Genomic DNA, 27,542 nt, shown 5'->3' on the forward strand with positions numbered 1-27,542 from the left:
AAACAGTATACATGGTACTAATCGATACAACCAGAAATACAGCCACGAGTGCAAAAACAATGGAATGCAGAGAATACAAATGCAGCCTGAGGTAGTGCAAAATGTTAAAGTGAGACTAATGGAAGAGGTAGAATTATGGCGTCAAGAATATGGCAGCACCAAGTATTCAAGCTTATTGTTTTTGGCATACATACCCAGGGTGTAAATGCCATGAAAATTCACTTTTTACAGCAGCAGCACAGTACAAACATGACAAATATAAGCTGACATAAACTTAACATAATACAGGGAATGAGATGTGAAAGCCATGATTGGTTCAGAAGTTTTATAGCAGTGGGGAAGGAATTGTTTCTTAAGAGGAATAGACAGAGTGGACAGCCAGCACCTCTTTCTCAGGGCACCAATGCTCAATACAAGAGGGCATGGCTTTAAAGTAATGGGTGGGAAGTTCAAGGGAGATATCAGAGGAAGGTTTGTTACCCAGAGAGTGGTTGGGGCATGGAATGCGCTGCCTGGGGTGGTGGTGGAGGCAGGCAGGTACATTGGTCAAATTCAAGAGATTGCTAGATAAGCATATGGAGGAATTTAAAATAGAGGGATATGTGGGGGGAAGGGGTTAGATAGTCTTAGGTGAGGTTTAAAGGTCGGCACAACATTGTGGGCTGAAGGGCCTGTATTGTGCTGTACTGTTCTGTGATTCTATGATGATTCTATGATTCCTGATTCTGGACGTCTGGGCTTTCAAGCTCCTGTATCTTCTCCCAGAAGGTAGAAGAGAGAAGGGGGAATGGCCAGGGTGGCAGGCGTCACTGATGATACCGTGAACCTTCCTGAAGCAATGCACTGTGATGGTGGACTGGGTGGAAGGAGGTGCCGAGCCTGTGACAGACTGGGCAGTGTTTACCACTCTCTGCAGGTTCCATCGGTCCAGAGCAGAGCAGGTGCCGTACCAGGCTGAGGTGTAACCCCCTCAGGGTACTTTCTATAGAAAATCTGTAGAAGTTTGAGAAGATCATTGTGGACAAGCCGAATCTTCTCCAACAGCTAAGAAAGTACATATGCTGATGCACTCTCTTGATCACCGCACCAGTGTGGAGGGTCCAGAGGTTGCTGGTGATAAGGATGCCAAGGAACCTGAAGCTGTCTACCTCTCTACAGCAGCTCTGTTGATGAGGACAGGGTTGTGTTTACTCCCCCGCCTCCTTAGGTCAACAACCAACTCTTTCAACTTGCTAACATTAACTAAGTTGTTGTTCTGCGCTATGACACAAGGTTCCCGCTCTCACTAAAAATGAATTAGTACCAGCAGGCTGACTTAAATAATATAAAGACAAACTGCTTACACAAGAACATCGGGAAACAGGAGCAGGAGGAGGCCACTCGGCCCCTCAAGCCTGCCCATCCATTCTACATGATCATGGCTGATCTGTCCCAGGCTTCAACTCTGCCAGTTCTCCATGGCCTTCAATCCTTTCAAAAATTTACCTGCTTCCTCCTTAAATACCCCCAATGATCCAGTCTCCCCACCCCGCCAGGAAAGAGAATTCCGGGGATACCCCATCCTCCGGAGAAGAAGTTCTGCAGAAGAATGCAGAAGTCTGCACCTCAGTTTAAAATGTCCACACCACCACCACCACCACCCCAACCTTGTAATTACATCCCTTTTGTTGAGATTTTACCACTGCTGGAAACACCTTGACATCAACCTTATCATCTTGCAATAAGGTCACCCTTTATCCACATAGACTGAGTCACTCATAACAGAGCAACCCTCTGGTGCCAGGAACTAGCCGGCTGAAGCATCTTTGGACTGTCTCCAATGCCAGTATGTCAATTCTTAAACAAGGGCTCAGTATTCCAGATGTGGCCACAACAACATGCGGTACAATTGTACCCACACTTCCCCACTTCTAACCCACAACCCTCTTGCAACCAAGGCCAATATACCACTCGCCTTCCTAACCATTTGCGGCTTCTGTTTATCTCAGCTTTTGCAGTTGACTGCACAAAAGCACCTAGAACCTTCTGCGCTTCTCTCACCTGCTACCTCTCTTCATTTAGGTAATATTCTGCCCACAGATTCCTCTTATCAATGTGACTCTTCTCCCAGAAGTAAAGCTTTAACCCGGCAGGGGGTCAGGGATCAGCTTTTCCAGCCTGAAAAGTAGAAAATCTGTGGAAAATCGTCCCGTTCCCTTGGGCTGCACAAGGAGTCTACAGGAGCATCATAGGAGCTGGCAGTAGGGCAGAGGACGATATCTTGCCTGCAACTGTCCCACCCAGTCAAACACCCAGTGTCTTTATAATAAACAGGCCAATGCCTATGATTAATAAACATGAGTGTATTTAAAGCATCATGATCTTTCTCCTCAGTCTCTCAGTTACTTTACGAACAAGTAGCCTGACTGCCTCAATACACAGATGACATGGTATACACTTGCTCTCCAGATCTGGCAAGGACTGAATTTTCTTTGGATGAAGATGCATGAAATAAGTTGGTTTATTAAATTGGTTTATTATTTCAACTTGGTTTATTGTCACATATACCAAGGTACAGCGAAAAGCTTTGTTTTGCATGCCATCCATACAGATCATTTCAGCACATCAGTGCATTGGGTTAATACAATGGAAAACAATAACAGAATGCAGAGTAAAGTGTTACAGTTACAGAGAAAGTGCAGTGCAGGCAGACAATAAGGTGCAAGGCCATAACGAGGTAGATTGTGAGGTCAGGAGTTCATCTTATCGTACTAAGGAACCTCTCAATAGTCATATAACACCAGGATAGAAGCTGTCCTTGAGCCTGGTGGTGCATGCTTTCAGGCTCCTGTATCTTCTGCCCGATGGGAGGGGGGAGAAGAGAGAATGTCTGGGGTGAGTGGGGCCTTTGATTATGTTGGCTGCTTTATCGAGACAGCAAGAAGTGTAGACAGAGTCCATGGAGGGGAGACTGATTTCCGTGATGTGCTGAGCTGTGTCCACAACTCTCTGCAGTTTCTTGCAGTCTCGGGCAGAGCAGTTGCCATACCAAGCTGTGATGCATCCAGATACGATGCTTTCTATGGTGCTTCTATAAGAATTGGTGAGGATCAAAGGGGACATGCCAACTTTCTTTAGTGAGAGCAATATCATGCATAGTAAATGGAGTTGTACTGCAGAGGTCTCCACTGTAGTCCAAAGTCTCAGGAACATGGTTAATCTGCACTTCCCATCTGAAATGACATACACACATGCCTTTCAGCCACAGCTGATCTATGTAACCTTTCATATGCTACACTCTTCGTCACCTATGATGTGGCTGTGCTACCAGCATGCCTTTCTACAGCCCTCAAGGATAATAGGTTGCCAATAATGATAATGGTGAAGGTTTCCATACATAGCAGCCAATGAAAATAAAAAATGCAAAGCAGTGACAGGAAGGCAGGGCTTAACAGTTGCATGTTTAAATAATGCTCATCACTGGTTACTCCCCGTTTTCTGTTGACGTGGATTGTGAACATTGAGCAACCCTCAGCTGCAGAAATGTCATCTACAAAGTTCACGGAAGTGAACCCAACAGCACAAAATCATCGGATCCCTTTAAATGATGGGAACAGCATTCCTCTTATTGGACTGGGAACGTACTCCACACTCAGAACAGTAAGTACACCTTTACTTTCCATCTTCCCCCCCCACCTCTATCCTCTGCATCTTCACCACTATCTAAGCAGCTTCAGATCACGTCCTTGTGGCTTCAAGGTGCCATTCAGTGCCACACACCTTCCGATGGGAGAAAGAGGGTGAGCCATGACATCTCACAGAAACAGGAGCAAGAGTAGGTCATTCAACCGTTGAACCTGCTCCACCATTCCCCACAATCATGGTTGAGATCTATCTCCATACAAAATCCCCGCTCTCCATGCCTTCTACATCCAGAAATTTACCTTGCTCCTTAAGTATATTCAGTGACTTGATGGCTTATGGCACTCTGTGGTAGCAAATTCCATGGGTTCGTCTCTATCTAGTTAAAAAAACATCTCATCTGTGTCCTAAATCACTTGCCCTGTAACCTGAGACTATCCCCTCATTCAAGATGTTCAGCCAAGGGAAACATCCTTCCCACGTCCAGCCCAGTCAGCATTTTAATTCTACAACACCCCCTCCACCCCCCTCCCCCCATTCTTCCAAACGCTAGTGAAGGCAAAGCTAGTGGGCTTTATCTTTTCTCATTCAGCAGCCTCAATATTGCCGGAGTCACTCCGCTGTAATCTCTCTCTGTGGCAAGTGTATCCTTCCTTACCTCACCTTCCCAGCTGGGTTTGGACCCCACCCACCCGGATCATTCTCTCTTCCCTCCTCTTCCATTGAGTACAAGATACAGGAGCCTGAGGGCACATACCACCAGACTTAAGTCAGCTTCTACCCCACCGTGATACTATTGAACGGTTCCCTTATACGATGAGATAGACTCTGACTTCACGATCCACCTTGTTGAGACCTTGCACCTTATTGCACTGCACTTTCTCTGTAGCTGTGACACTTTACTCTGTACTGTTATTGTTTTTCCCTGTACTGCATCAATGCACTCTGTACTAACTCAGTGTAACTGCACTGTGTAATGAATTGACCTGTACGATCGGTATGCAAGACAAGTTTTTCACTGGACCTCGGTACAAGTGACAATAATAAACCAATACCAATACCAATCACCAGCAAACCTGGACATTCCATGCTTTTGTCTAAATCATTAATAGTCGTAAATAGCCATAGCCTAGTATTGATCCTTGAGATTCCCACCAGTAGTAGCAATGGAAGCTCTGCCCTCAGCAAATGTTGAAGTAGTCCCTGGTCAGACCCCACTTGGAGTACTGTGCTCAGTTCTGGTCGCCTCACTACAGGAAAGATGTGGAAGCCATGGAGAGGGTGCAGAGGAGATTTACTAGGATGCTTCCTGGAATGCAGCCCATTAAATAGTCAGAGGGAGGGGAATGAGGGGCTCAGGTGAGGGGAACTTTATAAAGTTAAAGAGAAAGGGCAAGGTGATAGTGTGGGATGTCACGAACCAGCAACAAAAAAAACACACTGAGCATGATTCAGTGTTAAAGACTATTTTATTAATCACTACTTATGACCATACGTAAAATAAAAGTAAAAATGTTAGTATGTTAGAATTCAAAAATGTTAAACCTTGAACGTTAACCCCAAAAACTAAACTCTTCGTGTGTGTGTGTGGCAAAGTCCCAAACTCCAAATTCAGGAATGGTTCTTAAAGTTCAGTTCCGCAAGCCATAAGGTGAAACATGAGCAAGGGCTTCTTCAACAACCACCGTTGTCTGAAGATAAGACGTAGATGTAGAGAACGTAGAGAGAGTAAATACGAAATCCAAATGTTCCACGATGGAACCCAAACGACACTTCAGTGTTTACTCGGTAGTGACTTCCTCACCCCGAAAAGCATCCGAATCATGGTCGTCCACACACAAATACCTGTTTCCTTCTACAGGTCAGCAACAAAGTGAACTCCACCGGATTACTTCCAACTTCCATACATGGATTTCTGTGGCAGACACAGTTATTGTTTCTCATCCATCGAGAAAGAACAGTAGCAGGCTGGTGTCTCTCTCCCTCCTCTCTCTCTCTCTCTTCTTCTTCTTCTGACTTCTTCAACAACATCATTACGTCCTTTATTTTCTATTGACGTAAGCACGCCCCCCCCCCCCACCCACACACACACACACACACACACACACACACACACACACACACACACACACACACACACACACACACGCACACACACTCTATTTTAAAGGGACATTCACTGAGTCCATAACAGATGGCAAAATAGGTAATTAAGGCCAGAATGATAATCAGAAGGGACAGTGGATATAAACACATGTCTGATTAGAGTCAGAGTGGGCAAAACTGGTAAAAAGGCAGAATTGGGGGTTCTTTATCGGAAAGTATGCAGCATACAAACCAAGCTAGACACATCTATGGTACAAATGGAAGTAAATGTCAGAGCGACTCTGAATTTCTCTGCCCAACACCGTGTACTGTCAGCCCCTAGGAGGAATATGGATATTGTGCAGGCAGAAGGGATTAGGTGTCATTAGCTTAGTTAGGCACAACATCGTGGGCCAAAGGGCCTGTTCTGTGCTGTACTGTTCTATGGTCTAGGACATAGAACACAGTACAGCACAGGAACAGGCCCTTCGGTCCACGATGTTGAGCCTAACTAAACTAATCCCATCTGCCTGCACATGATCCATTCCCTGCATGTTCATCTGCCTGTCTGGATGCCTCTTAAATGCCACTATTGCAGTTGTTTCCATGACTACCCCCGGCAGCACATTCCAGGCACTCACCCCTCTCGTGACGTACAACTCTATGAGTCTATGATGTGCAGGTTAATTGGTTGCTGTAAATGGCCCCTAGAGGGTAGGTGAGTGGCAAAATCTGGGGGGTGGGGTGGTTGATGGGTTGATGATGCCCATGTAGCTAAAGCACTGAGGTCAGTTTCACCTGGGGAAGCAGTGACACAGTATATTTGGGCAGCCTGGTCTACAGCGGCATTGTGTGTAGCCTCATCTGTATTTCTGTGGGAATGGGCATCCACATGGTGGACTGAAATTTTTCAACCATTGAAAGAAAAACCATGAGGTCCTCCAAAGCGAAGCCACATTCCTCCCACATTCCAAAGCTATACGGGTTAGGAAGTTGTGGGCATGCTATGTCAGCGCCGGAAGTGTGGCGACACTTGTGGGCTGCCCCCAGAACACTCTGCGCAAAAGGCGCATTTCACTGTGTGTTTCAATGTACATGTGACTGATAAAGATATCTTATAAACTGTGGTCTTATCCGAAAGGCCTGAATTGTGCTGTAGTTTTTCTTTGTTTCTATGTTTCTAGAGCAGGCTATCACCCTGAAATGAGAGGGATCCAGGAACCACGCACTGCATGGAGGGCAGGCTTTTGTCCCAAGCAGCTTCTTGGCAAGCTCATCAGCCTTCTCCCATGGATCCCCTTTGAAAGCCCTCATATAAGTGGAGCTGTCTTTGCTTGTAATCATGGCATCTTGGAAGTTTGCACTCGCCCTTTGCCAGCAGCTGCAGGCCACTTGTGTTTGGAGATTCCTGTCACGCAAAAACCTGCATCGGTTATTCTCTCTCGAGTCATAAAGCCATACAGCACGGAAACAGGCCTTTCAGCCTAATTCATCCATGCCGACCAAACTTTCTACTTAAGCTAGTCCCATTTGCCTGTGTTTGGCCCATGTCCCTCTAAACCTTTCCTGTCCACGTACTAGTCTAAATGTGTTTTAAACATCTTAACTGTATCTGCCTCTACCACTTCCTCTAGCAGCTCCTTCCATATGTTTCACCCTCTGTGTGAAAAAATTGACCCTCAGATCCCTTTTAAATCTTTCCCCATTCATCTTAAGCCTATGTCGTCTAGTTTTAGACTCCCCTGCCCTGGGGAAAAAACTGTCCCTTGTGATGTTATAAACCTCTATACGGTAACCCGTCAGCCTCCTCCACTCCAGGTTTCAGCCTCAGTCTAGCACTGTTGAGGAACAATGTATGATTAGATTGCCACATCCTGCGTGGTAGACAAGACACAGGACATCACCATACATGGAGATCTCCTTGGCGATCAGCAGAACAAAAGTTACCCCTCTAGCTCCCCTCCTGCAGAAATTCGAGAACGTTCTCAATTGTCTTTCACATTTGTCCCACACTAGCCCAGTTGCTGATGCCAATTGGGTGCTAGCTTCTTCTGGAAGAGTGAGGAATATTGGTTAGTGAGTGTGTTGCAGCGATGTGTCTGCTGTAGCTGAAAAACAAGGTGCAGTGTATAACCTCTGTGGAATGGGTGAGAGGCTTTTGTAGTAATGGTGGGGCACACGGATGCCATGTAGAAGTCCTGATGGATGGAGACTGTAGCTGAGTGCTATGGGAGTACAGCAGTGAGCAAGCCTGAGGTTAGCATTGCCTTTAGGGACAGCATGTTTGAGGGTAAGAGAGATGCTGGTGAAGCAACCTTGGCTTGTAGTCATGGTGCATTTTGTTGATGGGCACACTCTGCATCCACACTGGGCCAGTAATGGAGAGAAGTGGAGGTGATGCCAATAGAACTGGTTGCCTTGGTCTGAATGGTGCAGAGCTTTCTGAGTACTGCTGTAGCTGCAGTTATCTAGGCCAGTGCAAACCATTCCATTACACTCCTGTCCTGTCTCTTACTGATGGCGGAAAGGCTTTAGGGAGGAAGAGTCGCTTTTTTGCAGGATATCTAGCCTACTACCCATTCCAGTAGGAATGGTATTTATGTGGCTAGTCCAGCTGAATCTCGAGAAATAATGACCCTTGTTCCCCAGGCTCCACTCACAAAATGTTAATAGTGGTGTATTGCCACTGAACATCAAGGATAGGTGATTAGAGTCTCTCTTTGAGACGGTAAATGCCTGGGACAAACAGTACTTCTTCAGCACAGCCTCAACGTTGTTCAGGTTTGTCATGGACAGGTTCATTTTCCAAGAAGTGAACGGGAGTGAATATTACACAGTCATCCATTGACAACTTGATGCCCACTTTACCAGAGTTTCTTGACGATACATTTAATCAGATAATTAGTCCTTTTAAAGATAATTAGTTCTTTTATTAGTTCATTCAATTAGTTTCTGTTAATACTTTTCACAGAAGGGTTGTTTTGATGGGGAGGGACCTTGACCTTATGGGAGCCTGGGCAATATTTGCTCCAGCAATCACTTGCTTTGAATACACAGAGGACGGCCATACTGCCAACTCCGTGGAGCAGGCAGATAAGGAAAGTGAAAGGGTCGATCTTATTTTGTGTGATCGCCATTCGCAGGTTCTCTGGCTCACAGTCAAGTCCCATGGTTGTTCATGGAAAGTTCTGTCAACTCACCCTCAGTGGTGGCTTATGCTGGGTTAGATGCATTCTTGATGCAGGTTTTGCTGTACAGACCCAGTCCTCAGTATCAGGTTCTGAGTTCTAACACTTGGGATGAAGTGCGGGAGGGGAGGCACGGTGGTGCAGCTAGTAGACTGCAGCCTCACCACTCCAGTGATGAGGATCCACCTCCCAACCTCCAGTGCTGCCTGTGTGAAATTTGCATGTTCTTCCTTGGACCATATGGGTTTCCTCCAGATGCTCCAGTTTCCTCCCACATCCCGAAAATACACTGAAATTGGAATTCTTTTACTCACAAGACCACAAGACAAAGGAGCAGAAGTACACCATTCGGTCCATCGGGTCTGCTCCGCCACTTCACCATGAGCTAAACTATTCTCCCATCTAGCCCCAATTCCCGGCCTTTTCCCCATATGCCTTGATACCCTGACTAATTAGATACCTATCAATCTCCACCTCAAACACCCCCAATGATCAGGCCTCCACACTGTACGTGGCAACAAATTCCATAAATCCATGACCCTCTGGCTAAAGAAATTTCTCCTCATCTCTGTTTTAAATGGGTACCCTCTAATTCTAAGACTGTGCCCTCTAGTCCTGGACTCACCCACCATGAAAAACAACTTAGCCACATCTACTCTGTCCAGTCCCTTCAACACTCGAAATGTTTCTATGAGGTCCCCCCTCATTCTTCTGTACTCCAATGAATACAGTCCAAGAGCTGACAAACGCTCTTCGTATGTCAGCCCTTTCATTCCGGGAATCGTCCTCGTAAATCATCTGTGAACCCCCTCCAACATCAGTACATCTTTTCTAAGATAAGGGGCCCAAATATTGCCATATGCATGGAGAAACAGTGAAAAACTTTGTTTGGCATGCCATCTATATAGATCATTTCATTACAACAGTGCATCAAGGTAGTACAAAGAAAAAGCAAGAACAGAATGCAGAATATAGTGTTATAGTTACAGAGAAAGTGCAGTGCAGACAGACAATAAGGCGCAGGGGCCATGACGAGGTAGATTGTGAGGTCAAGAGTCCATCTTTAACATACAAGAGGTCCATTCAAGTTAGATTATCTGGCCAATACATTGCCTCTAGTGTAGGGGAGTGGTCAGGAGTTGATGGGAATGTTTGAAGAATAAAATGGGTTAGTGTAGGATTGTGTAAGTGGAAGTTTGGTGGTCAGTGCAGACACAGCGGTCTGAAGGACTTGTGTCCGTGTGGTACCTATGACTCGATGAGATGTTACCTGTCATAACATTCTACACTCAAAGCTCACAAAAAGTGTACAGAACAAAGGAGATTATTTACCTCCTATTCTACCATTAACTAAGATTCATAACTGATCTGTGATCTAACTCCAGATACATATACTCCAGATATTTCTAAATACCCTGGATTTATATCAACGACAGATTTAAAATCAACAACTGATCTGTCTTTAATGATCTTTTCAGAATTTCTAACACTTTGCACGTAGAAATCTTTCCTGACTTCACTCTTAAAAAGGCTGGCTCTAATTTTTGGACTGTGTACGCCAGATTCCAGCCTTTTAAACTAATGGATATATTTTCTCAGTAACTACCCTGAATTCCTCTTAGTGTTTTGAAAGCTTTTGTCAAATCATCCTTAACCTTCTGAATTCCAGGGAACACAACTTTAGTTTGTGTAATCATTCCTTGCAATTTAAATGATGAATACAGCTAAATCTACACTGAATGGACCCCCAACACGATAAATCCTTCCAAGGCTGTGGTGGCCACAACTATTCACACTTCTGGAGAGTGTAGACAGGGTCTTATCCAAGCCAGACTCCATATTCTGGATTGCAATCATGACCAGAGGATATTTATTATCACATCCATCTTTGTAGCTATACAGGACCAACAGATTCCTTGTAACACAAAGGGTAAAACTCCTGCAATTCCGTAAAGCTTTTTCCATCATAATGTATTTCAAATGTCGTGTATACTTTGGTATATTTTAGACAGTGGCAAAATAAAACTGATGGCATTCTATCGTTTGAAAGTATAGCATCACTGTCACAATGTTCTGTTAGAGTAGTTTAATGGCACACATCAATCAATAGTAGAAAAAGATCATCGCATTGTTACACCGTGGTAATGAAGATAACATAAGATAAGATTTCTTTATTAGTCACAAGTACTTCGAAACACACAGTGAAATGCATCTTTTGCGCAAAGTGTTCTGGGGGCAGCCTGCAAGTGTCGCCACACTTCTGGCGCTAACATAGCATGCCCACAACTTCCTAACCCGTACGTCTTTGGAATGTGGGAGGACACCGGAGCACCCGGAGGAAACCCACGCAGACACACGGGGAGAACATACAAACTCCTTACAGACAGCGGCTGAAATTGAACCCAGGTTGTGGGCGCTGTAATAGCGTTATGCTAACCGCTACACTACCGTGCTGAGTAGTATGGGTAACACATTTCTTGAGGAGTAAAACTTTATGTGTCAGAGGGGAGTAGAGAGATCTTGGAACATGGAAACCTAAATCATTAAAAATTACTGTTAAGGCCACAAAGGCAGCAAAGTACTGGGCTTTACTTCTGCAGTGAGTGCCATTGGCCACTTCACTCTTGAGGGGAGAGGGTGCAATGTTTAGGCACCGAGCTCTGTCAGTTTGAAGTAGTTTTTAACTTCTGTTCTCTTTGCTAATATGTTGCCTGTTTCACAGACTCCCAAAGATGCATGTTATAATGCTGTTAAAGTAGCAATTGATGTGGGTTACCGGCACTTCGATGGAGCGTGGGTGTATGGTAACGAACATGAGGTTGGAAGGGCCATTCAGGAAAAGGTTGCTGATGGGACAGTGAGCCGTGACGACATCTATTACTGTGGAAAGGTATCTACATTTCAAAGATCTCTCCCTCTCCCGAACTGCTGACTCTCAATTAGTTTGCTTCATGAATGTCTGCAGAACCAGTTTCAGATATGCATCCATATGATGAATGACAGTCGGCTATTCAACTGTGGAGTCACGCTGACCCCACCCAATGGCTGCACGCACATGAAATCCTGTGCAAAGACATGTTGCTTGCACACATATAAATATGCACATATATGTACAGACAAACCCACAAAGAGTCATCGAGTCACAGAGGCATACGGCACGGAAACAGGCCCTTCGGCCCAACTGGTCCATGCTGACCAAGATGCCCCATCCAAGCTAGTCCCATTTGCCTATGTTTGGCCCATATCCTTCTAAACCTTTCCTATCCATGTACCTGTCCATCTGTGTTAAAAGTTGTTTATGTACCTGCCTCAAACATTTCTTCTGACAGCTCGTTCCACAGACAGTAGATACCACCCTTTGTGTAAAAAGTTGCCCCTCAAGTTCCTATTAAATCTTTTCCCTCTCACCTTAAACCTATGCCCTCTAGTTCTTGATTCCCCAACCCTGAGGAAAAGATTTAATGCATTCACCCTATCTGTGCCCCTCACGGTTTTATACGCCTTGATAAGATCAGCTCAGAGTCTCTCATGCTCTTAAGAATAAAGTCCTAGCCTGGCCAACCTAGTCCCTCAAGTCTTGGCAACATTCCTACATTTTTTTTTGCACTCTTTCCAGTTTAATGACATCTTTCCTATAGCAGGGTGGCCAAAATGGAACACAATGCTCCAAGTGCGGCTTCATCAGCGTCCTGCACAACTGCACCATGACCTCCCAACTTTTATATTCAGTGCCCTGACTGATGAAGGCCAGCGTCCAAAGGTCTTCTTCACCACCCTGTCTACCTGTGACGCTATTTTCAGTGAACTATGCTCTTGCAAAATTGTGCATATTCACATGTTCAACTTATGCACAAGTGCACAGCCACAAGCAATGCACACACGTATACACACACACACACACACACACGTACACGCACACACACATACACTTACATATACACAGTTGCTCACAAGTGCACCTTCACGTACATCTCACACAGATCTACATATGTAACTTTGCAAACCCACAGGTATGCCACAAGTTTTGAAAAACACACATGTACCCATAAATCCATGTGCATGTGCGCATACACTTGCGGTCTCAGTTCTTGAATTACTTGATGGCCCTGCCTTCAGTTGCCTCAGCTCAGGGAACTTCTGGAGGCCCTTCTGGCTCGTCCTACATTAAATGGCTTGTTAAATCCCACCACTTTGACCAAGGCTTTTGGCTACCCGCTCTAACTCCCCAATGGGACGCGTTGCCAGTTTTACCCAATTACCCCCTCACTTCCCTCTGGATACCAGAGCACTCAGCGGCTGAGTTCCAACCAACTCTGTGCTGGCTGCTGAATCAAACCTGGCTCTGTGATCCAAAAAGAAGGGTCTTGGCCCGAAAGGCCGACTGTCCATTTCCCTCCACAGGTTCTGCCCGACCTGCTGAGTTCCTCCAGCATCTTGTGTGTTGCTCCAGATTTCCAGCATCTGCAGTTTCTTGTGTCTCCATGATTCAGACACTGCACAGTGCTATCTGCATGGCCCCTTTCTCCTACAGCACAGTGACCCATGCAGCCCACAAGTTCGTTTTGAGATTCAACCATGAACACAACTGCAAATTACATATATAACGATAAGTGAGAAATCGCGACTTTCGTGCTGCTGATTCAGCTCGCTAGTTTAACATCAAGTCTGTCTAACCTTCAGCTTTGGAACACATGCCACCCCCCAGAGATGGTCCGGCCCACCTTGGAGAAGTCTCTGGGACTCCTGAAGTTTGATTACATCGACCTGTACATCATCGAGCTGCCGCTGGCCTTTAAGGTGAAGTCATGAAGTTATAGGACAATCTACAAGAGGGTGCTCTTTCACTTCCCTCTTCGTCTCCCCTTCGACTCTCTGCCTCTTCGTTTGTCGCTGTCAACTTCACCCAAATGGCCTTCCTTCACGTGAAGGTGTGGGTCGTGCAGGTCGCAGCAGAACCTAAGTGTGTCCTCACCTGAAATCCCCAACCAGTTCTGCAGCGCTGCTCTCTGGTGTTTTAACCGGGGTCATTCCTGGTCTGTAGGGTCCATGGGTTCAGTATAAGTGGGTTTCAATGGGATATAATGGGCGACATATTCAAAATTCCATCTCTGTCACAAATCCTACAAGATTAGTGCCAACCAGTGCTTGATTCTCAGCCCACTCTGTGCTGTTTGACTCCACAAGAAAGTTCTGAAATGCGGAATCACATACCTGGGTTACGAAGGGGTTTTTACAGACGCCATAAGTCAATTTTGTCCATAAGTCAGAAAATACACAGCATCACTTGATAGGGCAACCATACCTCCACAGTACTGTAATGAATGGTGCATGGGGGCCAGTTAACATGAATGTTTATTGTCTTCCCCTGCCTGGTTACAATGGTACAGAATCAGCATTTACGAGGATGATTCCAGGAATGAAAGGGCTTACGTATGATGAGCGTTTGTCGGCTCTTGGACTGTACTCATTGGAGTACAGAAGAATGAGAGGGGACCTCATAGCAACATTTAAAAAGTTGATAGGAAAGGACAGAGTAGACGTGGCTAGGCTGTTTCCCTTGGTGGGTGAGTCCAGGACCAGAGGGCACAATCTTAGAATTAGAGGGTACAGTTTCAAAACAGAGATGAGGAGAAATTTCTTTAGCCAGAGGGTGGTGAATTTGTGGAACTCCTTGCCACGTACAGCAGTGGAGGCCAGATCAGTGGGGGTGTTCAAGGAGGAGATAGATAGATATCTAAATAGTCAGGGTATCAAGGGATATGGGGATAAGGCCGGAAATTGGGATTAGAATAGGTTTTTTTTCCCGCCCCCCCCATTCCCCAGTTCTCATTTCTTTTTTTCCCTTTTCCTTGGAGCAGACTCGATGGGCCAAATGGCCTGCTTCTGCTCCCTTGTCTTGTGATCTTGTGATCATGCCCCACGCTCAATGGCTGGTTTCAATAGGCTTGACATTTCAGTGGATGTTACATTGATTTACAGAGTATCATTGCACAAGTATCAATAGAAACGTTTGCTTGTCAGTTTCCAAAGCAACTCTCTTAAGTGGCCTCCTGCAGTGAAACCAGCAGCCTGTGTTCTTGAGAGACAGCAGTGTCTGATTACTGCAGAGAGGTTACGTGTAAGCATGTTTCTTTTCCAAGACTGGTTCTCATTTGAATTTAATAACATGATGGGAGCTTGTTCATAGGATGTGGAAGCTTTAGGGAGGGTCCAGAGGAGATTTACTAGGATGCTGCCTGGATTAGAGAACATGTCCCATGAGGAAAGGTTGAGCGAGCTAGGGCTTTTCTCTTTGGAGCGACAGAGGATGAGAGGCAACATGATAGAGGTGTACAAGATTATGAGGGGCATAGACAGAGTGGACAGCCAGCATCTTTTCCCCAGGGCGGCAATGGCCAATACTAGAGGTCACCCATTTAAGGTGAAGGGAGGAAAGTTTAGGGGAGATGTTAGAGGTAGGTTTATTACACAGAGAGTGGTGGGTGCCTGGAACGCACTGCTGAGGTGTGGTGGGGGGGGGGGGTGATGGTAGAGGCTGATACAATAGGAACATTTAAAAGACTCCTGGATAGGCACATGGATGTAAGAAAAATGGAGGGCTATGGGCAGTACAGGAGGGAAGGGTCAGATTGATCATGGAGTAGGTTTATATAGGTCGGCACAACATTGTGGGCCGAAGGGCCTGTGCTGTGCTGTACTGTTCTATGTTCTATGTCGGGACGTCCATGAATCAGGTATTCATATCACAGGGACGGCCGGTACTCATACCTATGTGGAACAGTGATTGCCCTGACTCCGCATCAATACTCTGAGTAACCTGCTGGCTACTGGAAACATGCCTCTTGTTTTCCTCCATCCCACATTTGCTGAAAGATTGACTGATGTCTGAAGAGCCAGCGAGCTAAGGCATCAGACCAATTCACGCCCTCATCTTGGGACTTATTCTGGCAGGGTGAGCATAGCCTTTGGACCCCTCCCTTCAGGTGAGCTGATTTATGCGCCCTGGCCTTTGGCCACTGTGGAGAATTCCCATTTGATTCAGGGAGCTGCCTTGTGATCTTTGCATTCACCCAGGAAAGTGTATGGCTTCTTGCTTTATGGTCTTGGCTGAGAGACGGCACCTCTGTGAGTACCTGGCTCCCTCTATTCCGATGGAACAATAATTCCCTTTCACCTTCCACAAATGATCTGCCGTTTCCAATATTGACTGATTATTGTTTCAGATTTCCAGCATCTACAATTTTGTTTTTCTTTTGGCTTTTTGATCTTTCAGCATCCATCTGTCCGCTGTTCTAATCCCCACTTCAAAAGGGCATGATCTTCCTTTATATGTATCCCCTAGGGTTTAGAACAGTGAGAGCCAACTTAACTGAAACATTCAAGATCCTGATAGAGGTGTCCTGATAGAGTGGGCTCAGACGGGATGTTCTCCCGTGGGATAGAATCCAGAACTAGGAGGTCACTGTTCAAAATTAAATGCTCACTCATTCAGGACACAGATGAGATGAACTTTTTCCTCAGGGGGTCGTCCGTCTTGGGAACTCTCTTCCTCAAAGGCCGGTGGAAGCAGAGTCTTTTGCATATTTTTAAGGCAGAGGTAGATACTTGATAAGTGGTGGGGTGAAAAGTGACTGCACATAGACAGGGACACAGAGAGGAGATTTCCATCAGATAAACTGTTACCTTCTTTGATAGTGGAGCAGACTCAAGGAGCTGAGCATCCTACTCCTGCCTATAATTCACATGTTTATACATTTGCTCACGCAGGTCCATCTGTCTCATGTCTTGTAAACCTTTGTCTGTATCTCTTTCAGCCAGGAGATGAGATTTACCCACGAGATGAAAATGGGAAGTATTTGTACCATCCGACAGACCTGTGCGCCACTTGGGAGGTAAGGTCAGAGAATTAGAGTGACAGGCAACTCGAAGTTGAACTGAGTGGAAGTGCTTGACAGAACAGCCGCCCAATCTGCTTCTGATTTCTCCAACGCAGGCGGGATCACACCGTGAGCAATGGATGCAGTGCATTAAATTGACAGCAACACACAAAATGCTGGAGGAACTCAGCAGATCAGGCAGCATCCATGGAGGGAAATGGACAGTTGACATTTCTGGTTGAGACCCTTCATCAGGACTGGAAAGAAAGAGGGGAGATAGCCGGTATAAAAAGGTTGGCGGGAAGGGGCGGAGCCAGAGCTGGGCGGGTGATAGGTGGATCCAGGTGAGGGGGGGGAAGATAGACAGGTGAGGGAGGGGGGAGAGTGAGTATGGTGTCAGAAGCCGGGAGGTGATAGGTTGAAGTGACAAGGGGCTGAAGAAGATGAAATCTGATAGGAGAGGACAGTGGACCATGGAATAAAAGGAAGGAGGTGGGGAGGGGAACCAGACGGAGGGAGATGGGCAGATTGAGAGGACGGGGGTGTGTTATCATGTGTTATTATGTAGTTATAATAAAGAACTACAGTTCCCAGTAGGCAATGCAAGGGGTCACATGGGGAACAGGAAGTGGCTGTAAAAGGAGAGGGGAAGCCAGCCACTCTGGGGTTGGTTAATAAAATGTTCAGATGTTAAACCCACGCGAAGTTTGTCTCTTGATGAGGAACAAACATAACATGGTGTCAGAAGTTGGTGTGAGGTCTGAACAGGGAGAGTAGATGTGTGCAATTGAGAAAGAGACTCAGTGAGTATGAAAGAAAAGCTGTAATAAGACGGAGAAAAAGGCTGTCTGGTGTGGCGAGGGAGCACATTGTTCCTGAAGCTCAGCAGTCACCGGATTTGCCGAGAGAGATTCAGGTGAGAGGCCGGGAGTTCCCGTTATGGATAAGCTAAGTCCTCCCACGCCTCTGCAGTTTACTGGCAACCTAACCGATAATTGGAAACGCTTCAAACAGCAATTCAACATAGATGCTAGTGGAGCAGGAAGGAATGATGAAAAATTGAAAGCGTCTATTTTTCTGCACATGATTGGTGAAGATGCTTTGGACATCTATAACAACTTTCAAATTGATGAGACAGCTTTTGAGGTGGGCACTTTGATGAAAAAATTTGAGGAGTATTTTATCCCAAGTAAAAACATCACATTTGAGGGATATAACTTTTTTTCCTGTGACCAGAAACAAGGTGTTAGCTTTGACCAATACTTAGCTGAGCTTCACACACTGAGTAAGTCTTGTGAATTTGGAGATTTGAGAAACTCTCTAGTTAAAGACAGAATAGTTTGTGGAATTCCAGATAATGGACTCAGAGAAAGACTGCTGCGTGAAAAAGATTTGACCCTAGAAAAGGTGGTGAATATGTGTAGGTCAGCAGAAACCACACGAGCACAAGCTAAGGAGCTGTACAGGGCAGACACAACAGTGCATGCTGTGAAAACAGAGAAGCAGCACACAAGGCATTTCCAAAAGCACAGCAAAGCAAAGAGGAAGGCTCAAACAGCAAATGCAGCAGATGTGGAGGTAGACACATTCCAAAGATGTGTTCTGCTTATGGGAAGTCCTGCAATAGCTGTGAGAAGAAGAATCACTTTGCAAGGTGCTGTAAAGCTGGGGCGAACAAGAGAAAGGTGCACACAGTTGATGAGGAAATGGAGGAATTCTTTGTGGATTCTGTACAGATTGTGGCTGCTGGTAAAACAGAATGGATTGTTCCAGTAACTGTGAATGAGACAGTAATTCCATTTAAGCTTGACACCAGATTATCTATGGATGATTATAAGACTCTCACAGTAAAGAGTAAGATTTACCCTGTGAAGTTAAAAGTGACAGGCTACACTGGAGAGAAAATTCCAGTAAAAGGGGGCTGTATGGTGACCTTTAAGCACAAGGGGCAGCACTTAAAATCACAGCTACTGATTGTAGAATAGAGAGTACAGCCAATATAGGTCTAAGTACATGTGAAAAGCTCAACCTAGTGAAAAGGGTTTTCATAGTAGCTTCACATACCAAAGATGACCACACAACACTCATGGAAGAGTATGCAGGGGCTTTGAGGGGCTCGGATGTTTACCTGGCATACACAAAATTCACATAGATGAGGCAGTGTCTCATGTTGTCCATGCATGCAGGAAAGTTCCATTTCAACTTAGAGATAAACTTAAACAAGAACTAGCATGCTTGGAATGGATGAACGTCATACAGAAAATTGAAGAACCAACAGATTGGATGAGTTCACTGATCATTGTGCAAAAGAAAAATGGAGTATTGTGGATATGTCTAGATGCAAGAGATCTCAATAAAGCCATCAAGAAAGAGCATTTTAAATTGCCAACATGGGAGGAGATCATGTCCGGTTTTCAGGTGCCAAATGGTTTAGCAAGCTTGACACATCGTCTGGGTTTTGGCAGATGAACCTTGATGAGCAAGTTCGAGACTGTGTACTTTTAACACACCACAGGGAAGATATCGTTATCTTCGGCTGCCATGTGGGATCCTGTCCACACCAGAAGTCTACCATAAAACCACCTACATGATTTTTGAGGGCATACCTGGTGTCGAGACCATGATGGATGACATCATCTTCTGGGGGTCCACCAGGGAGGAACACAATACTCAACTGAGACAAGTGCTTGACGTGACAAGGAATGTCAATTTGAAATTAAATAAAGAGAAATGTGAGTTTGGTGTGAAGACACTGACCTTCATAGGAGATGTCATATCTGAAGAGGGAGTGAAGCCTGACCCAAGAAAGACATCAGCCATTGAAAACATGGAGAGGCCCCAAAACAAAGAGGAGGTGAGACGTTTCTTAGGGATGGTGACTTACCTGGCTAAGTTCATCCCTCGACTGTCAACAGTGTCAGCACCACTTAGGTCACTCCTTGAGCAACAAAATGAATGGATTTGGTCTCATGAGCAAGAAGAGTGTTTCCAGACGTTGAAAAGGGTCCTAACTGAAGAGCTCGTGCTGAAGTTTTATGATCCGGAAAGGAGTATCAGGATATCAGCTGATGCGTCCTGGCACGGCCTTGGATCAGTACTACTGCAGTAGCATGATGGCACATGGCAACCTGTGGCCTATGCATCAAGGGCTTTAACAAGTGCGGAAGCCAACTATGCACAGATAGAGAAAGAGCTTCTCACCAGTACATATGCATGTGAAAGGTTCCATCGGTACATCTATGGGCAAGCTATTGAAGTGGAGACAGACCATAAACCATTGGTCTCAATTATGTCCAAACCACTGAATGGGTGTCCCATGAGGATACCGTGCATGTTGATAAAGCTGCAGAAATATGATGTGAAGGTGATCTACACAACGAGAAAATATGTTTGCTACTGCTGATGCTCTGTCTGGATCAGTTGACAAGACAGAAAAGAGTGACCAACAGGTTAATGCAGATATACAGGCCAATGTTGACATGATAGTCACCTCTCTTCCAGTATCTCCGGATAGAACAGAGCAGATTAGGAAAGCAGCAAATGAAACAATGAAAGTACTCAATATGGAAAGGATAGCCAGCAGCAAAGGATGACTGTCCAATGTGTATTCGGGATTATTGGGCATGCAGAGCTGAACTGTCAGTAGTGAAAGATTTGGTCTTCAAAGTGAACAGGTTTGTGATTCCAGTGTCACTACGCAAGGAGATGCTCCAGAAGATACATGGAGGGCATCTTGGGGAGGAAAAATGTAAACGTAGAGCACGTGAAGTGATGTACTGGCCAAGAATGAACCAAAACATCAGCCGGACCACTGCTTCACGTGAAATATGCCTTACCTACAGACCAAAGCAGCAAGCAGAACCACTTACACCACACCCTGTACCAGACAGGCCGTATTTCAGTTGGAGTGGATTTGTTTGACTGTAATGGGAAGAGCCATATTGTTGTAACAGACTACTTTTCCAATTACCCAGAGGTTGCGACACTGCAATCAACATCCAGCAAAGCAGTTATCACGTTCCTGAAAGCTGTGTTTGTGAGGCATGGAGTTCCATGTGAGGTAGTATCTGACAATGCTCCACAATTTTCAAGCTGTGAATTTGAATCCTTTGCCAATGTTTAGGGGTTTTAACATTTCACCTCAGGCCCACATCACCCAAAATCTAATGGCCTAGCAGAGAGTTCAGTTAAGGTGGTGAAGGGCCTCATGAAGAAAGCTCAAGATGGACGAGAGGATTTCCACAGGTCTAATGATTTACAGAAGTGCGCCACTGCTGAACGGCCTTTCACCAGCCCAAATGCTGATGGGTCGACGCATACGCACTAACCTTCCAATACATGGAAACCTGTTGACACCTGAAGGAGCTCACAAGGTCAAACAGGCTAAAGAGGAAGGGAAAGAAAAACGGAAACAGAATCACAAGACAGCGAAAAGCCTACCAGTCCTGAAGCCTGGGGATCAAGTGCGAAACCGAGATCATGATTCTGGCACATGGTCCGTGCAAGGAGTTGTGCAAGAGGCAGTAAATCCACATTCATACCAGATCCAGACGGAGCGAGGGACACCTCTGAGGAGGAACCGCGTGGATCTACGACCACAAGCTCCAACCCGTGGCTGTGACCTGTCCCCTGTCAGTACACCAAAGGGGCCAGCGTGGAGAAAATGAACACGTGGACCAGAGTTCCCAGGAAGACACCAACAGTAATGCAGCAAATGAAAGCAACGCACCTGCGAAAACAAGTACCAGACCAAAAAGGACCATTAAACCACCTCAGAGACTGATTGAAAGCTGTTGAGTGGACAAGGGTTCTTGGCAGGTTTATAAGGACAAAGTATTGTGTTTGTTTTTCTTTAAAGGGGGAAGATGTGTTATTATGTGTTGCTAGGTAGTTATAATAAAGAACTACAGTTCCCAGTAGGCAATGCAGGGGGTCACATGGGGAACAAGAAGTGGCTGTAAAAAGAGAGGGAAAGCAAGCCAGCCCAGTGCTGGTTAATAAAAATATTCAGATGTTAAACCCACACAAAGTTTGTCTCTTGATGAAGAACAAAGATAACAGAGGGACAGGAAAGCGAAGGGGTGGTGGGGCCGCTGGGATAAGGGGATAAAAATGGGGACAGAGGGGAGCGGTTACCAGAAGTTAGAGCAATCGATGTTCATGCCATCAGGTTGGGGCCTACCAAGGCAGAAAATGAGGTGCTGTTCCTCTAATCTGCGTCTAGCCTCAACATGGCCGTGGAGGAGGCCGTGGACAGACATGTCGGTGTCGCCTGACCCGCTGAGTTCCTCCAGCATTTTGTGTGTTGCTCCAGATTTCCAGCATCTGCGGTCTTTCGTGTCTGCGTTAAATTGACAGAAGAACAGGCGAATCACTGCTTTACCTAGAAGGAGTGTTTTCTTGTCCTTTTCCAGAGGAGGTTTATTCAGTGATTACAGCATCGCATTACTACAATACTACGATGTTCCACTCTACACACTATTTACAGTCAACAGCTTCAAATTACAACATGGTCATTTCTATCCAGGACACACTCGAGCCCCTGTGGTGCCCACAAGTCCCAGAAGGGCCCCCAATGTACCCACGGACACCGCGTGCCCCTTCTCCAGGGACACACACGGGGCACGGACATAACCCCGGAAGAGGGGCAGGACCCTCGACTGCCGCCGCCGCCTGGACCCGCGAACGGCCACCTCGGCCAGGCCCAGGAGTGAGCCGACCAGGAGAGCCCGCTGGAAGGACTGTTTGTGTCCTTGGACGGTGGGAGGGGAAGAGTTAAAAGGGCCAGTGGCACAGTCCCTGTAGTTGGTGGGAAGGCGCCGCGGGAGTGAGGAGCGGGCGTTGGTGGGTTTGGAAGAGACTCGTGGAAGGTGTCACCCCCTTCACAGTGCGGAGAAGGGTGGGGAGGGTAACACCCTGTAGACTGAGGTTTATTGTCACAAAATGCTGATGACAGGAGAGCCCATTGTCTGGAAATGTGACTGTGTTGCTCTCAGTGCCGTGAATTACCAGAGGAGCAGGCAATAATTGGAGACAGGATTAAATCTTGCAAGTGATATTGATGGCAAAACGGGCAGGCACAGTAGTGTAGCGGTTAGTGTCACGTTATTACAGCGCCAGTGACCCGGGTTCAATTCCCACCGCTGTCTGAAAGGAGTTTGTAGGTTCTCCCTGTGACTGCGTGGGTTTCCTCCGGGTGCTCCGGTTTCCTCCCACATTCCAAAGACGTACAGGTTAGGAAGTTGTGGGCATGCTATGTTGGCGCCAGAAGCGTGGCGACACTTGCGGGCTGCCCCCAGAACACTCTACGCAAAAGATGCATTTCACTGTGCGTTTCGATGTACATGTGACTAATAGAAATACCTTACCTAGCCTTAAAATGGGCTTGAATAAGATTCTGCAACAAAGATCCAACCAGTTCCCCTCCACCAACTCTCTCATCCGCCTGGCTGAACTTGTTCTTAGCCCAAACAACTTCTCGCCTGACTCCTCTCACTTCCTACAACTCAAAGGTGTAGCCACGGGCACTCACAACGGGCCCCAGTTACGCCTCTCCCTTTGTTGGCCACGTGGAACAGCCCCTGTTCCGGTAGCACTCGCCAGATCTTTCTCCGTTTAAAGTGTCTCCAAGTGAACGAGATTCTTATGAGCCACAAGAGCACAGGATGCCAGAAACAGTCGACAGGTCAAGCAGCATCCATGGAGAGCTGGTAGAGTCAACCTCTGGGCTCTGATAAGATAAGATAAGATAAGATATCTTTATTAGTCACATGTACATCGAAACACACAGTGAAATGCATCTTTTGCGTAGAGTGTTCTGGGGCAGCTCTCAAGTGTCCCCACGCTTCCGGCGCCAACATCGCATGCCCACGACTTCCTAACCTGTACGTCTTTGGAATGTGGGAGGAAACCGGAGCACCCGGAGGAAACCCATACAGACACGGGGAGAACATACAAACTCCTTACAGACAGCGGCTGGAATTGAACCCGGATCGCTGGCGCTGTAAAGCGTTACGCTAACCGCTACACTACTGTGCCTGCCCTAAAATGCTTAACTGTCAGGAGTGGGATTTCAGATATGGAACCTCCCCAGTGTTTCACTTTTGCGTAAGGGTTTTTTTATTTGCTAGGCTCTGGAAGCGTGTAAAGATGCAGGTCTGGTCAAGTCGATCGGCGTATCAAACTTCAATCGCAGACAGCTGGAGCAGATCCTGAACAAGTCAGGCCTGAAGTACAAGCCAGCTGTAAATCAGGTACCATCCACCAACAATATGGCTGTCGTAGTGCTGTCTTGTAATCACACCCTGCCCAACCGATCCGGTGAAACCCTCGCCCTAATACAGCCTCCCTGCCCGGCTACACCTTCCACCATCTTCCCTGATCAAACCATTGCAGCGAAGGCTTTGCTCCAGTCATCAGCTCTCAGGCTGCACTGTCACCTTATCCAACGGCACTTTCTCTTCCACTAAGCAGCTCGTTGTCCCACGTTCCTCAGCTCTCATACAACGTCCTCACTCTTTCTCACTTGCCCAAGAGTCGTGGAAGGTTTCTCGGGACAATATCTGCTCTGATCTCCTCCCCCAGCCTCTGCACTCAGCAACTTCACGGTGATATTGCTCTCCACTTCAGTGCTGAGTGTTCTTGTTCCTCGGTTCCCTCTCTCCTATCCTTCCTCATTCTCTTGCCCCGTGCTAAATCCCAGACACACTCAAAAAGAGTATCCCTGCCATCACACGTGGCCTTGCTGTCCGCCTCTCCCACCGACCCGACCACAGACGACGTTCTCTCTGATCATCTCCTTCGGCACTCCCTCAGGACCAAGGAGGACTTGCTTCCACTCCGGTTTTGTGGTAACTAAAGAGGTCGATGTGGGACGTGTTGCCTCTCCCACAGATAGGGCCAGTGCTGATAGGCAGGCAGGTGGGTAGTTAGTGACGTGGCGTGCCCCTTCCTCGGGGCATCCGACGCATGGACCCAGAGGTTCTCGCTAGCACTCCAAATGCTCTTCCTCCATTATGAAACGTCATAGGCCAGAGATCCCTTAAGGGGATGTCGTATTTCTTCAAGGTCACCCCCTTTTTCATTCCTGGTCCACGTTTTTCCCTCCCAAGCCCACTTCCTTCTACGCCACCCCTGGCAAAACATCTGCTCCAGAGTCACTCGCAGTAGATTATCAACTTCCCAACTGACTCGTCCTTAATCCTCCAAAATCCAGAACATTTCTGCATCTTCGGTGACTCATTCGCCATCAGAATCGTTACTCTGGTTGTTCTCCGTGGGTTACTCCATCCCTGCTCCAAGGGAAACAACTCTGGGCATTTACGATGAACAACTGTCTTAACCTGCAGCTGACTCATTCGCGAACACACTCATTATTCCTGAATTATCCTGGATTGCAGACAGCCCCAGTCTTTTTCAAGGCACACTTCGATGTTTAACCCCTCTTTCCTGTTTTCTGCACCCAATCTCCAACAAATTCTGAGTTCATGAACTCACACTTTCCTTTAATATCCCTCCTACCTCCCTCACAACCTATTAGAATATCTTATGCGTGAGATCAAACTTCTGTTCACATCATCTGCATTGACGGACTTTCAACCTTCCTCCTAGGCATTGTAAACTGGAATTGCAAATGGTCCTCCCTTCAAACCCAGCATTATCCTCTCTGGAAAATACATCCCTTGCCCATTAAGTCCTGACTGAATCCCAACCCACTTGACTCTCCCTGCCCTTGACAGCCCCTTCCTCTAAAATCCTGATTCCCTGACTCTCCCTGCTCTGACACCACTGCCCCCAAGTGCTGATTTCCCCAGCCCGATCGCTGCCGGTGATTCCCCCACCTCCGAAACCTGATGAGTCCTGAGATGAACTCAAGCTGTCAGGCCAGCGATTCTGGAATGAAAGTGTTGTGCTCTAAACCAGATATCAGAGCCTCTTTTCACTCCGGGTGCTGCAGAACAGGTAACCCAGTCCACTGGTCAATGCTACAAGAGCCTTTTCCTTTCTGTCTTTTTCTCTGCCCAGGTCGAATGTCACCCATACTTGACTCAGCCCAAGTTAAGGGAATTTTGCAACCTCCATGGCATTGTCATTGTGGGATACAGCCCCCTGGGCACCTGCCGTGACCCCCTCTGGTAAGCAGAATCATTGACTTCCTTCTCATCTTCCGTCTGAGCTGCTGAGGTAGTTCCCAAGTCCTTGACCCAGATCGGACGTGAAGCAGAAGGGGGAGAGTCACCGTCAAGATGTGGTTGGCCATTGCGCCTTAGATGCTCTCCTGGTTGAGGCTGGATATCTTCAAGTGGTTCTACATCCCAAGATAGTCTGCTGTGATATAAGTCCTGCCTGTTATAGGACGAGTCAGCAGGCAGTACTGATCAATGAGGTAACGCAAGCTTCATTCCAATCCAGCTACCCCAGCCTACCTTGAATCTAATGTCCTAACACTTGGCCTTTACATTGTTGACGAGCTCATAGTTCAGAAAAGGTAAATATTGTCACCATAGGCGGAATGAAAGTGCCTTTATCAAAAAGACAGTGTAGAGAGTGGTGGACTCAGCCCAATACATCACTGGCACATCCCTCCCCACAATCGGAAGTATCTACAGGAGGTTCTGCCTCCAGAAGGCAACATCCATCATCAAAGATCCCCACCATCCAGGCCATGCCATCTTCTCACAGCTGCCATCGGGCAGGAGGTACAGAAGCCTGAAGTCCCACACCACTAGGTTCAAGAACAGCTACTTCCCTTCAACTGTTTGGTTCTTAGACTAACCTGCACAGCCCTAATGACGACCTCAGTAGAAGCAACACTATGACAACTTTGCACTACAATGAACTGTTTGTTCTAATTGTGTTCTTTCTTAGAACCATAGAACCAGAGAACACTACAGCACAGAAAACAGGCCATTTGGCCCTTCTAGTCTGTGCCAAAACTTTCTTCCGCTAGTCCCATTGACCTGCACCCAGTCCATAACCCTCCAGACCTCTCTCGTCCATGTATCTATCTAATTTATTCTTGCGTGAGCCTGCATTTACCACGTCAGATGGCAGCTGATTCCACACTCCCACCATTCTCTGAGTGAGGAAGTTCCCCCTAATGTTCCCCCTAAACCTTTCCCCTTTCACCCTAAAGCCATGTCCTCTCGTACTTATCTCTCCTAATCTCGGTGGAAAGAGCCTACTTGCATTAACTCTGTCTATGCCCCTCATAATATTGTAAACCTCTATCAAATCTCCCCTCATTCTTCTACGCCCCAAGGAATAAAGTCCTAACCTGTTCAATCGTTCCCTGTAACTCAACTCCTGAAGACCCGGCAACATTCTAGTAAATCTCCTCTGCACCCTTTCAATCTTACTGATATCCTTCCTATCGTTAGGTGACCAGAGCTGCACACAATACTCCAAATTTGGCCTCACCAATGTCTTATACAACCTCACCATAACATCCCAACTCCTATACTCAATACTTTGATTTATGAATGCCAGGATGCCAAAAGCCTTCTTTACAACCCTGTCCACCTGTGACACCACTTTCAGGGAATTATGTACCTGAACTCCCAGATCCCTTTGTTCCTCCGCACTCCTCAGTGCCCTCCCATTTACTGTGTGTGTCCTACCTTGATTTGTCCTTCCAAATTGCAAACCTCACACATGTCTGCATGAAATTCCATCCGCCATTTTATGGCCCATTCTTCCAGTTGGCCCAGATCCCTCTGCAAGCTTTGAAAGCCTTCCTCGCTGTCCACAATGCCTCTGATCCAATTTACCA

The 27,542-nt window shown here is 46.5% G+C and overlaps 1 protein-coding gene across 1 annotated transcript in view; it reads left to right on the plus strand.

Annotated features, from left to right (window-relative positions):
* The first annotated feature begins 3,468 nt into the window (after window positions 1-3,468).
* The window catches only part of LOC127578377 (aldo-keto reductase family 1 member D1-like), a 33,536-nt gene continuing 9,462 nt past the window's right edge, over window positions 3,469-27,542 (plus strand). The window contains exons 1-6 of the mRNA XM_052030328.1: window positions 3,469-3,639; window positions 11,617-11,784; window positions 13,575-13,691; window positions 16,709-16,786; window positions 23,902-24,024; window positions 25,796-25,905. Of these exons, the coding sequence (XP_051886288.1) occupies window positions 3,523-3,639; window positions 11,617-11,784; window positions 13,575-13,691; window positions 16,709-16,786; window positions 23,902-24,024; window positions 25,796-25,905 (713 nt within the window). The 5' untranslated portion in view covers window positions 3,469-3,522. The remainder of the gene's footprint in view (window positions 3,640-11,616; window positions 11,785-13,574; window positions 13,692-16,708; window positions 16,787-23,901; window positions 24,025-25,795; window positions 25,906-27,542) is intronic.

The sequence above is a fragment of the Pristis pectinata genome, chromosome 15 (genome assembly GCF_009764475.1).
Source record: "Pristis pectinata isolate sPriPec2 chromosome 15, sPriPec2.1.pri, whole genome shotgun sequence".
Classification (NCBI taxonomy): domain Eukaryota; kingdom Metazoa; phylum Chordata; class Chondrichthyes; order Rhinopristiformes; family Pristidae; genus Pristis; species Pristis pectinata.